At 51.8% G+C, this 12,960-nt stretch overlaps 1 protein-coding gene across 1 annotated transcript; it reads right to left on the bottom strand.

Annotated features, from left to right (window-relative positions):
* Nucleotides 1–1,103: 1,103 nt before the first annotated feature.
* Nucleotides 1,104–5,811, bottom strand: LOC124708702 (cation/H(+) antiporter 20). The gene is made up of 3 exons (XM_047240372.1): nucleotides 4,577–5,811; nucleotides 1,835–2,785; nucleotides 1,104–1,654 (listed from the first exon to the last, which is right to left on the bottom strand). The coding sequence occupies exons 1-3, from the start codon at nucleotides 5,789–5,791 to the stop codon at nucleotides 1,274–1,276; spliced, it is 2,547 nt and encodes an 848-aa protein (XP_047096328.1). The 5' UTR covers nucleotides 5,792–5,811; the 3' UTR covers nucleotides 1,104–1,273.
* Between the last annotated feature and the right edge of the window lie 7,149 nt (nucleotides 5,812–12,960).

The raw sequence follows: 12,960 nt of genomic DNA, 5'->3' as shown, positions 1-12,960 counted from the left end.
GCCAGGGCCTGGGCCGCGCCACCCTAGTGTGGTGTCGCCTCGTCGCCCCACTTCGTATCTCCCTCGGTCTTCTGGAAGCTTCGTGGAAAAATAAGACCCTGGGCGTTGATTTCGTCCAATTCCGAGAATATTTCCTTTGTAGGATTTCTGAAACCAAAAACAGCAGAAAACAACAACTGGCTCTTCGGCATCTCGCCAATAGGTTAGTGCCGGAAAATGCGTAATAATGACATATAATGTGTATAAAACATGTGAGTATCATCAATAAAGTAGCATGGAACATAAGAAATTATAGATACGTTTGAGACGTATCACTCGGCCTCACCGAGTGGCGGCGGAAGCCTATGGTGGTGCGGCCGCGAGATCCAGAACGCGCGGCAGCGGTTTCCAGGGGGAGCGTTGGTTGGTTGATGGGGATGGGGAGCGGTGGCTGGCTGATGGGGATGGGCACCGACGGTGGGACGCAAGCAGCGGCGCCTCGGGAGAGGTCGTGCATGGAGTTGGGAGTTGGGGAAGAAAAGAGGTGAGGTAAGGGAAGTGATAACGTGGGCCCAGCATGCCATGCGTCACACGCTCAAGGGGGAGGATTAGAGAAGTTTTTCCCGGGGGTTTGACAGCGTTTTCCTATCCTAATTGCAATCAAGCCTCCACGTCGCTCACGGCACAGGTTCCTCAGGGCTTAGATTCGCACCCTGGTTGCAACCAAAAAAATATAGAACATTAAACTTCTAATCTTGATGGATTAAAACTAGAAATGGAAGAAAATTAAAAAATGCTAATTAACGAAAAATTAGTTGCATGTTATAGAAACTCTTACGCACAATATGTTAGGGTGGTCCAATAAGTATATTTTCAATTTAATTATATTTATTTTTAATTCTTCAACTAAGCACTTAAGCAGTGCATTTAGATTAAAACAACAACTGAAATGATAAAAGAAAGAATTCTCCAAATAGAAAGTTAACTACAAAGGAAAACTCAAAATGATTCCAATGAACTTGTGAGAAAATCTGTCGGTAGGTCAGAAGAAAGACCATAAAAACATTTATTAATTCAAGTATTACGATTCTATGCCGGATTATGCCCTCACTGAATTGCTGAGAAAAAGAATTCAGCGCATCGGGTTGCTTATTGAGCGATAAATTACATAGTAGCAACACCAAATTCACTACATACACACAATTCATGTCATCGTCAATTCGTCGTCATCATCCTAGTCGATTACAGAGACAAATAAAGTGACAGACGTGTCAGCGACATTGCGGGCTTCGATCTACGGCACGGCCACGTTGTCGTCCTTGCCGAGCTCGCCGTCGTGGGCATGTCCGTCGATCTGGACGACAGTCACCGGCACCTCGTCGGCGTTCATATCGTGCTGCTGCACCACGAGCACCGACGACGCCACGCCATGTCCCGCTGACGCGAGCGCGTCCCCGATCGGCCCCAGCTCCGGATGCTCCGCCGGGCGGACGGCCAGCTCCGCCACCATCGCCGACGGCAGCCGCCCCTTGCCGACGACCACTAGCCCGTACTCCCGGCTCTTGCCGATGGCCACCACCTCCTCCACCACGTTCCCCGCCGCCACCCGCTCCTCGAACCGCACCATGGCGCCCATCTTCTGCTGGAACTCTACCACAGCCGCCTCGTCCAGTTCCTGCACACGCCCACCATCGTCAAATCAATGCACATCGTTCAACAATGCCGGCTTTAGTTGTGATCATAGTTTAAAATAGCCGGCTATAGCTGGGCTATAGCCCGCTATAACCTTTACCGCATGATGCGGCTAACTGCATTAGCCCGCTGTAGCCGGTTATTTTAAACATTTGTTGTGTACCTTCTCCCTGTGGCCGTTAACGGTGGCGGTCGCGAAGGTGTAGCTCTTCTCCACGTTCTTTGCCTCGGACGGCCGCAACGTGACCTCGGTGTGCTCCTCGTGGCCGGCCTTGCCGTCGAGGAAGCGCACCACCGTGACCTGCACGCCGGGGTGCTCCGCCATCCTCCCGGCGAGCTCGAGCGCCTCCCGGTCGTCGGGCCCGCCGAAGAACACGACGCACACGCCGTGCGCGACCTGCTCCGAGCTGACCTGCTCGCCGCCGCCGAATCCCCTGTCGACGAGGACGGCCACGGAGCATGGCGCCTCGCGCAGGATTCTGCGGTTCACGGCGCGCCACTCCGGGCCGAGGTTCTCGACCTCGTCGCCGTGGCCGGCGAGCTGGCGCTTGTGGAACGGCACGATGATGAGGGAGACGCGCTTGTCCTCGGCGACGGCTTCGACGTCTTGGTGCATGGTGTGGAGCGCGGAGACGGCGGTCATGGGGCGGACGTGGACGTGCCCGAGCTGCGCGTAGGTGCCGAAGGCCACGTCGATCTGGTCGTCGCCGCGGCGTGACGGGCGGAGGAAGGGCAGGCCGTTGCGGCGGGCGGCACGGGCCATGAGGATGGAGGAGGTGCGCTCGGTGAGCTCCACCATGCGGAGGATGTAGAGCTTGACGAGGCGGCGCGGCTGCGTGTGCCCGCGGATGGTCTCGATCAGGTTGATGAGCGCCGGCACGTCGTGGCCGCCGTGGATGCAGGCCAACACGCGCAACTCCTTGGCATTGGCGGCGGCGGAGGAGGACGGGGAGGAGGGCGCAGAGGTTGTTGGTCCGTGGAGCTTGCGTGGATGCAGGCGGCGGCGGCCGGCGGCTCGCGCCGGCTTGTAGATGGCCATGACCATCGGCGTGGTGATGAAGGTGGTCACCAGCGCCATGAGCACTAGGATCGCAAATGTCTCCTCGTTCAGCACCTGCAACCAACAAAAATCGGAAACCTGAACGTTCGTACGAATGTGAAAGTTTTGCGACTATCACGCAAATCCATACACATATACACAAATTTTAAGAGATCTACTAATGTAAAATTCCTGCACTGGTATAAAATAAATGGATCTTCATACGTGTCCACTAAGAAAAGCTATTGCGGGGTGCATTAGCATGATCTTTTTTTTTTTGCATGCATGGTACATTAGCATGATCTTCGAAGTATAAATATGGTCATATATGTATTTGTATTACAGTAAAAACAAATAGACAACTATACAGTAGAAAAAATGTGAAAGTATTGTTCCATGCAAATTCATGATCTAAATTATGTGCACTGCGAGGGTAATTTCAAGGACGAGTCGAGACTTTGAAAGCGTAGGTGGAACTATTTTGTCCAAATTAACACGGCTATTACCTCTAATTTTATTTTATTGATGTAGGGTTATCTAAATAAAAATACATCTATACACTGAATTAAATGAAATTGGGGCACTTAATATACGTCTAGATACACTTTAGTATGCCACAAGAGTGGACGGTGATAAAAAAATATGATCTAGGAACTTGTGTATTTTGCTTCTGAAACATGATGGAATCTGCATGTTTGACTTGCATGGAGCCAAAACGCATCATGCATGGCATGTGGTATACATTTTGTGGAGGACGCATCATAGTGCATGACGCAAGATCGACGCAGTGCATGAGCCTCGTGGACATCTAGACGCCCAACACGTCACAATGGAACCCCCCACATGTCATCCTCACGGAAGGTTAGCTTGGACATAACGGCCATGCATGGTCAACACACTAGGTTTGCCTCTCAACCGAAACAAACAAGGGCACGACAGGTTTTCTATCCACAGCCCGATCTAAACTGATCAGAATGAATATATTTAAGGAAATGTGTCAGACCCGTGAAAATGCCCTCGCGTGCGATCTTAAACTAGTTACAATGGGAAATATCATACAATAGTATTATGTACATGATACTAGTTTGTGATACCACCTCCACATGCATAGTATTATACTATGGTATCAACTTATGTCATATTTAATGTTTTGTAGAATTTCAATGCAAATATATGTACATGATGTATTTGTCATGAAGTTTTCTAGGTTTATGTGTCATGATACGGTATCATATTATGATACTACTCTCATCTCTCACCTCATTAACTGATGTGATACATCAGATTTTTGCCAACATGGGAATATATGATACTACTACTTATGATACTTTCGTTGGGGCTAGTTTTACTTTGGAACCACGGAAAATCACACGTGTAATTTTGGGCTGTGGAGTATACTCCATGTATGTGATTCCCACTTCCCTATGCAAGTTGGAGTTGCATCATCATGTTCTAGAGAGAAGGTTCATGTGTTACCACTTACCACTAACTTTGTTGGCTTAAAAGAAAAGAAAATTAACCTAGCTACCTAGTCGATCACTCAGAAGCTGCCATGACAGAAGAGAATCTAGAAAGGAACGACATGATCCCATGTTTCAAGTGACACCCAACCGACGCCGAAACCGTATGAAGCAGCAGCTATAGCTAGCAGGTGACTCCTGCTTTTGTCCTCACGAGAGCCCTTCTTTTGGCTCACTTCACATGTACCCATGTACACGTACGTACGTGTACAGTTATACGAAATCAAGTACGTATACACTTACATCACGGACCTATTAAAAGTTGAAACCCAATGCGCAAGCAAAACAACAACGAAAAAACGTGAAATATACGCAAAAAGGCATGTATTCGGCAGGGTATACGCACCTTGCGTTCTCTGCCGATGTTGAGGACGATGAGCTCGACGAGGCCCTTGGTGTTCATGAGCACGCCGAGCACGATGGCCTCCTTGGCCCCCATGCCGCACGCCATGGCCACCGCGAAGGTGCCCACGATCTTGCCCGCGCACGCCGTGCCGATCACGAGCGCCAGCATGGCCAGCGCGCCGCCGCCGCGGATGGTGGCGACGTCCGTCTTCAGGCCGCTGGACGCGAAGTATAATGGTAAAAGCAGCTCCGACACGAGGTCCTCCACCCGCTCCGTGACGCGGCCGGCGAACGCGCCGTCCTTGGGCACGGTGAGCCCGAAGACGAAGGCGCCGAAGATGGCGTGGATGCCGATCATGTCGGTGGCGAGCCCAGAGGCCAGGACGCCGGCGAGGGTGGCGGCCACCCACACGGCGTCCCCGCCGCCGCCCGCGTCCGACCGCCGCGCCACCCACGACATGAGCGGCCGCACGGCGAGCATCCATACCGCCACGAAGGCCGCGCCCGAGAGGAGCACCCAGAGGGAGGTCACCGGGCTGCGGCGGTCGTCGCCGCTCCCGGAGATGGCGACGGCGAGCGCCAGCAGCACCCAGGCCGCCACGTCGTTGAACGCGGCCGCCGCCAGCGCCGTCTCGCCGATGGAGGTGGTGAGCAGCTTGAGCTCGGCGAGGATGCGCGCCAGCACGGGGAAGGCGGTGATGGAGAGCGCGACGCCCATGAAGACGAGGAAGGGCGCGTAGCCGGCCTCGTCGGCGCCCGGGATGGCGCGGCGGATGACGAAGGAGACGCCGACGCCGCACACGAACGGGAGGGAGATGCCGGCGGCCGCGATGGCGAAGGCGCGGCGCCCGCTGCGGCGCACGGAGCGCAGGTCCAGCTCGAGGCCGACGAGGAAGAGGAAGAAGAGGAGGCCGAGGCTGGCCACGGACTCGAGCACCGGCGCGCTCCATGGAGGGAAGAGGGCGCGGAGGTAGGCCTTGTTGCGGCCGAGCGCCGAGGGGCCGAGGAGGATGCCGGCCACGATCTCGGCGATCACCTTGGGCTGGCGCAGCGGGCGGAGGAGGAAGGCGAGGATGCGGCTGAGGAGCAGGATGAGGAGGGTTTGGAGGATGAGCAGCGGGAAGGCGAAGTGGAGCGGGTCGTCGCCCTGCCACATCCCGTTGGAGGACGTCTTCACCGCCGCCATGTCGGCCGCCGACACAGACGACGACGACATGGTTTCTTCTGCGTTCTTGGTGTCGTAATTCCGGCGATGGTGGCGCTGTGGCGGGCAGTTCAAATTAAGAACGCGACCAGAGAGCAGAAAGAAAAGGAAGCGGCGCGGGTGGCTCGTGACTGACTCCTCGGCTGCATGTGAAGAGGCTGACTTTGCTCGTCTGGGATACTCGTGACAAAATCCTCTAGTTTCAGTGAGAAAAATCAAATGTGAACTTTCTCCTTTATTATCTTTGTAGAAACGTTCTGTGATGTTGTTTTCCATAGGTACATCACATTTTGTTCTAGTTTTGTGCCGTTTTTTGAGAAAAGTAAAAAAAAGTTATGTTCTGTTGGCTAGTCCTTAAAAGAGTGGTGATTTTCAGTTAGCTAGCTCCAGAAATACTGTTATTCTAAAAAAAAAGTATATATGCAGGTTAAAAATATCAAAATAGAAGGATGTAGGCAATGATGTATTCCACAAACATGTAACCTATCAGTTTCAAATACCGGGTATATTATTGTGAGTTACACAAAGATGGTAGAAGTAAGGATCTTGAGTATGCATGTTTTTAAATCTCCAAATTTTATCATTTAGGTATATCCCACAGTATAAATAATCCCGCATTGCTAGGGATATTTTTCTGAATTATCTGAAACTAGCACATATGGTCTTTGAATTTTGTAGAATGATGGGATCAGTGAAGTTCAGGAGCCAAAGACACTTTCATACACACGGATATTATTTCATTGGCTTGATATTATTTTTGCCAATACATTTAACTGATGCACCACATCCTATGATTTATGATTCTGCGGGGTAAATACCGTGGATGTTTCACCCATCCATTTGGTGCTTTCTGATTCATGTCGTATGGCTTCATAAAGTTTCGTGTTTTGGGATTATGATTTATGAGTCGGATTTGAGATGCCATGAAACAAGACGAAACCTTGCAAGGGATGGAGGTCGGGGAGCTGTTATGCTAGACTACAAGCCAACGACCACTTCCGGAAGAAGGCAAAGACGAATGTCGAAACAACCCTCCTTCCTACTTCCATTTGAAGATCAATTTACAGCACGTTCTCGAAAGTTACATTCTAAAAGAAGGTACAAATGCTTTAAAAAAGTCGCAATGAACTTTCTTATGTTTATTGGGATTTTCAAAAGCATGTGAAATATAGTTCAACTATTTATATGTGAAAATTCAAAATTGTGAACGAATTTTCAAACATTGTTAATTCAATTTAACTATGAACTATCACAATTCAGGTAATTTTTTTTAGAAAATTGGGAATAACCATTTACGATATAATACACCTACTTTCATAAGAATTGAACTTCTGCTATCTTAATTTCACCAAATAAATGCAAACTTTCTACGAAAATCATATTTCATAAAATCCTGAACAAGAATCTATATGCAAAATCTTACAATGCCGTGCAACATCATAATTTTTTCTTTTATCTCGGCATCACTGGCAGGGTTTTCGAAAAAGAAAACCACACCCGTCCGAGTACCAAACACTTTTATTATCCATCCTATTTGAATAGCCTGTGGCATGTGGCCTGGTGATGGGTTTAGTGGCCAGAATAGTCCTCCTTGGTAACCATACACCGCACACGTAGTTGCTGATCCGTATGCAGATATACTATGTTGCAGGAGTAGCTAGCTAGGCCTGTCTAGAAACGACGTCGCATGTACAGTTCTCCAACCTTCCGGTCGACAGAACGGAAGTCCCAAGAGTGACAAAACACACTGACGCCGCTGAATCTCACTCATCGCCTCGATCATCTCGGTCGCTTTCTTCTCAAGTTCCTCAACAGCGGAGTAACTATTGACTGGAGAATCCAGAACCGCCACCTCCGATCCTGCCGCCCTAGGAGTATCGACGAGAGATGCAGGTCATCCACGACTTCGTTTCTGCACTACAGGAATGCGCCGCTATGCCGACGGCCGGCTGCCCTCGGCGTAGCCACGCCTGGCCCTCGGCGTAGGCTACGCCGACGGCAGCCCTCGGCGTACCTCGTCGGCGTCCAGGTCCCTCGGCGTACGCAGCCTCGCCGTCGGCGTACGGCCGGCCCTCGGCGTAGGCTCCATACGCCGACGGCCGATCTACCCCTCGGCATACGTGCCCTCGGCACAATATCCCGTCGCGCCGTCGCCGTTAACGGAGGGCCGGAGACGCCGACGGCCTAGCCCTCGGCATAGGGAAGGTTTCCTGCGACGGCAGAGGCGACGTGGCGCGACCTGGCGCGGCGACGTGGCGCGAGCTGGTGCAACCAGCTGGCTGTCTACGCCGAGGGCAACCCCCTCGGCATAGGGCAGCTCCTCCTGGCGACGGGCGGGCCACGTGGCGCGCGCTGGTGCGGCGGCATACGCCGAGGGCAACCCCCTCGGCATAGGCTCGACCATATGGTCATGCCAGGGGCCTATGCCGACGGCATAGCCCTCGGCGTATGCCCTACCATTTGGTTTTCCCGATTTAAATTGGGTTCCGATTCATCTAAATTCAGTTCAGCAGGTCCAATACATCCAAATACATCCAAATTCATCCAAATTCACCATAATTCACATAAATAGCATGAAATCCACATAGTAGCATCCAAATACATCCAAAATCACCATAATTCACATAAATAGCATGAAATCCACATAGTAGCATACATGGTGCATGTAATAGCATACAAGAGGAGAGTGCCATGTCATCCAATACATAGTAGTAGCACATGAGGTAGCACATGATGGCAAGCAAGAAGCCCGGTGCCGACTAGCGGAGGAAGGACCCGGGCGGGGTGTGTCCGTCCACATCGTTGGCGAAACGAGCAGCCCGGGGTTTCGCTCCGGTAGAAGCTGCAGAAGAACCACCTGGAGAAGGACCGGTAGCACGCCCAGGAGAAGTCGACGGAGAGGCACCGGGAGTAGTCCCAGGAGTAGTCGACGGAGAGGCACCAGCAGAACGCCCAGGAGACCGACCACCTTCATGAACCGGTGTGACCTCGCGCCCACCCGGCGATGCCTGGTTCCCGGACCATCCCGTTCCCTACGTGTTCCCTACATGTTAGCAACTTGCGAGGCAAAGGAAAGTGGTAACTACCGGTTTGGCAAAGAACTTACCTCCGGTGTGGATCCGTAGTAAGTCGCAGCGAAAGCTGCCCTCGATGGCATGATAGGCATGTCCCCCGCCACGGTAACTCGAGCCGGTGGCGGTGTACCAGCAGACATAGAGATCATCATTTCCTGCAAGATAGGTTACAAGTTAGGCTTTGCAGAAATAAAGCATCAAACTGAGACTTGTCATCTACTTGCGCGAGAAGAAAGATTCAGACTTACTCCTATATACGCCATGTAGGCCGTATTCTGCCTATTCCACTGGGCAGCGGCCTGCTGATACGCTTCATTGCAGGCTTCGAAGGCCGCCTCGAAGTCAGGCTACAATTTCAGAAACAATGAATCTCGTAAACACTTAGCCATGTAGGAAGGAAAACCGGAAAGAGGATGAAAATGAGGAAACTTACATCGTAGGCGGGTGGACGAGCAGGCCGTGGACGAGGCTGGGGGCTGTCGGCGGTGAGGGTATGCTTGAGGCGCGTGTAGCTCGTGGAGTGGGTAGGCTTGACCGCCTTATTCATCCAAGGGAAACGGCCATGCGGACGCCCGTGCCCCGACAGGACCAACGACTCCTCGTCGACCGGAATGGTCAAGGGGTCATCCACCTCGGGGTGACGAGACTTGACCATGTCGCAGTAGTCCTCCTTGGCGGCCTTGGCATTGTCGTAGTACTGTGGCTGAGGCAATGCGGGATTGGGCTTCTGCTTCGTCCGCATCATGTCATATATCTGGGCATCATGAAGCACCACCCCAGGTGGTGCCTCGGCCACCTGCATCGCGAAAAGAAAAGTTAAGCGTACCACAAATGAGACATGGCGGGAAATGAATGAAGGTCGTTCCATGTATGTACGCAGAAAAAAAAAAAGGAATCGATCAACACATGTAGTATTTCTCGACCTTACAGTGTGGCTAGCTAGCTAGCAAGTAGCTATAGCTAAAACAGTTATTCGACCACGTATGCACACCGTTCGTTCTGCTGGTAGTATTTGAAGTGTCCATCAAAGCTGAGGATTTCAACTTGCAAAATGAATTAATGCTAGGAGAAACTAGACACTAAATGATATACTAGAAGCGGAATCTCGGTGTGAGAATTCCAGAAATCCGTTCCTGGCAGGATTTGAACTCTGATCGTTGGGGTGCGTCACTGCTACTGGGCTATGCCCACGTCCTCGAGGATTTCAACTTGCGTTATACAGCCCACCAATCAAGTGTCTTTATTCCTATTTCAGCACCGATCGACGTACTTAGGGGGTGTGAACTTCGTTTCCACCAAAAAATAGCCCCTCGAGATACCGGTTTAGCCAAAACAAGAACTTGATAACCTAAGTCGGCGTCGGGCCGTCCCCCATACGGCGTCCGATGAAGCCTCTTTGCCGGCCGTATGACGGGGGCCGGCGAGAATTGTTTTATGGGAGGGCCGATTTACCTAGTCATGACCTCCATATCACCACCAAACGCATTTAAATTTAAAAGCGGCGATGAGATGGATAGATAATTTGGTGCCAATACGGCGCCGATCGAACAGAGTTCATCCAAACATATTACAAATATTTTAAGGAAAACGGAAAACAAACTAGTTGAGCCACATGCGGCGGTAGAGGACGTCGTAGTCGCGGTTCACCAACCCCACACTACCCGACGCCGTACCGGGCATACAACAACACCGATCGAACCCCCGTGCTACTGCCTCTCTCAAGATGGGCTCCGCGCGCGCACAGATATATAAGACTGATAAAATCAGATGAGTTGTCGTGAAATAGCACAGTAAACATGCTGAACCAAAACACACAGGGAGTGGATCTTAATTATTGTCACTATTTGAGGGAGTAGCATAAGAACCGACACACAATTCAATTGAGCTTCCTGGTCTGTCCATCTTGCTTGTTCATGACCCCAGGGCGGTGTCTCCTGCGTCCCGTTCTGGCGGCAGCACATTCAAACCTGTCATCGTCTTCATCGACCTCGATCTCACGTGTGACTCTGCCCTGGGTTTTTAACTGGTGCCTGAAGTTCCTCTGCTTCTCAAGCATATCCTCTTTCGTTTACTCGTCATACAGGGCCGAGTTGGCCATCATGATGTACAGGTTAGCCGCCAGGACAGGATCGTGCTTGATGATGGCCTCGGGCACCTCCGGTTCCTTAAGTTCTACTGGCTTGTAGGATAGGACGTGTTTAACATACCACCCTGGCTCCTGAACCAAGATCTTCTTCTTCCTCTTGACCGTCTCCCTCGTCGTCTCTGCAGCGTTTCCGGCCGACTCCGCTGGTGGGCTTTTCTGAACCTGCGGTTCCGCCAGCTCCTCCTCCGTGAAAGAACTTGAGCTTGCCATGCATTGGGATCTGCAGCACTACGATTTGATTGTTTGGGTAAGAAAATCAGACACCTCTATATATACAGGGCACACGTGCGACCGTGAGAGCTAGGGAGAGTCCTTATAAGACTGCAGTCCTTACCGTGAGACCGTAAAGCAAGATCTGGCCGGCTCATCAATCAGTTCTTCGCCTCCTCGGTTTAGGGTAGGGCAACCACCAATCCTCAGGAGTCTGCGTTCAGGTCCTGGGTACGTTTCCTAAAGGATCTCTTTGTTGTTTGATTTCTGTTTTGAATTCATCATGTGCCCGGTTTCAATCCTAAACGGACTAGTTCCAGATCTGTCGATCTAAATTCGACCCGGATGCTATTCCGCCGATTCCGGCTGGGACAAACCCCATGTATTTTTGCATACAAAAGGGCATCGAGAGGCTCCTGATTTCTCACCCAAACAATCAATAGCATTGGTGCAGGTCTACATGGCGAGCATGACGAGTTCATTCGAGAAGGGGGTGCCGGCGGATCCGCAAGTCGAGTCAGGAAGAAACAAGACGGAGATCAAGAAAAAAGAAGAAGGTGGTGGTTCAGGTGCCAGACCACGATGTGAAATACGTCCTGGCCTTCAAGCCGCGCACCATGGATGACTTGAAGGTGCCTGACATCCTCATCAGGAAAGATCCGGAACTGGCGGCCTGGTGGTACCAAATGTTGGCGGACATGGCCCTCTTTGACGAGTCGAACAACGAAAGGATGCTCGAGAGGCAGAGAGATTATAGGCACCAGCTAAGAACCAAGGGCATGGTCACCTCCGAGCTTCTGGTCGATGACGATGAAGATGACACCACCGCCACCTTTTCTGGAGGACGGAGGAGACACCGTCCTGGTGTCATGAAAAAGCAAGATGGGCAGACAAGGAGGCTAAATTGAGTTCAAGTCTGTGTTCTCCGCTAACCAGTACCCTCCATGTTTCGGAATATAGGTTTTACTAGGACATAACTCTGCATAAAAAGATACTGCTCTTTTTTTTTTCGAAAGATCCAGCAATTGCTGGCATTCATTGATAAGCAGAGGGAAACGTACACAAATGTCGCCCGAATGAAAGTACATCCGGAAACGAACAGAAAAGAGAAAGAAATGGAAAAAGAGACTATGGTGAGGAACCAGCCACCCTTATGGCACTAATTCGTCACCTTGCAACGCAAAACCACGGCCCTGCCTCATAGAGCCATGGTCGCCAAGCTTCCGAGGCCGCCGCCTCGGCTTACAACCGCCTTCCGGGGCCGCCGCCCCGGCATCCTCTGCCCAGACCACGAAGCCACCCCACGGTCAGCTGCAAGCCCGTCGCACCACGAGGGTTGAGAAGCTCCAAGGCGACGCCTTCAAGAAGGTAACGGCGTTTCCGTCGCCGCCGCCCGCTCCAAAGGAGCTTAGGTTTTCACCCGGAGAAACACAAGCCACCCGCATCGGTAGAGGATCGCAACTCCCAAACGACGCATTCAAGAAGGAGAACGACCGCCAAGCCCAAGGGCCTAGGGCGCCGCCGCCGCCGGCACCTAAGTGCGAGGCTTTCACCTGGAGCGCGATCTCGACCGCCAAGCCCAAGGGCCTAGGCTAAGGAGCAGCAGAACACGCAGCGTGGCTCCATCGCCGACCACCAAACCTGAACACATGCTGCAGTAGTCGCGTCACCTCACGCCGCGACGACGACACCATGCTGGCGGGAGGCCAGAGCTGCCCCTCCGGAAGCACGACCACCTATCCGGGGCCGCC

This window comes from Lolium rigidum, chromosome 4 (genome assembly GCF_022539505.1).
Source record: "Lolium rigidum isolate FL_2022 chromosome 4, APGP_CSIRO_Lrig_0.1, whole genome shotgun sequence".
Lineage (NCBI taxonomy): Eukaryota > Viridiplantae > Streptophyta > Magnoliopsida > Poales > Poaceae > Lolium > Lolium rigidum.
Note: the sequence above shows the minus strand (reverse complement) of the source record. Positions and strands in the feature narration are given on the sequence as shown.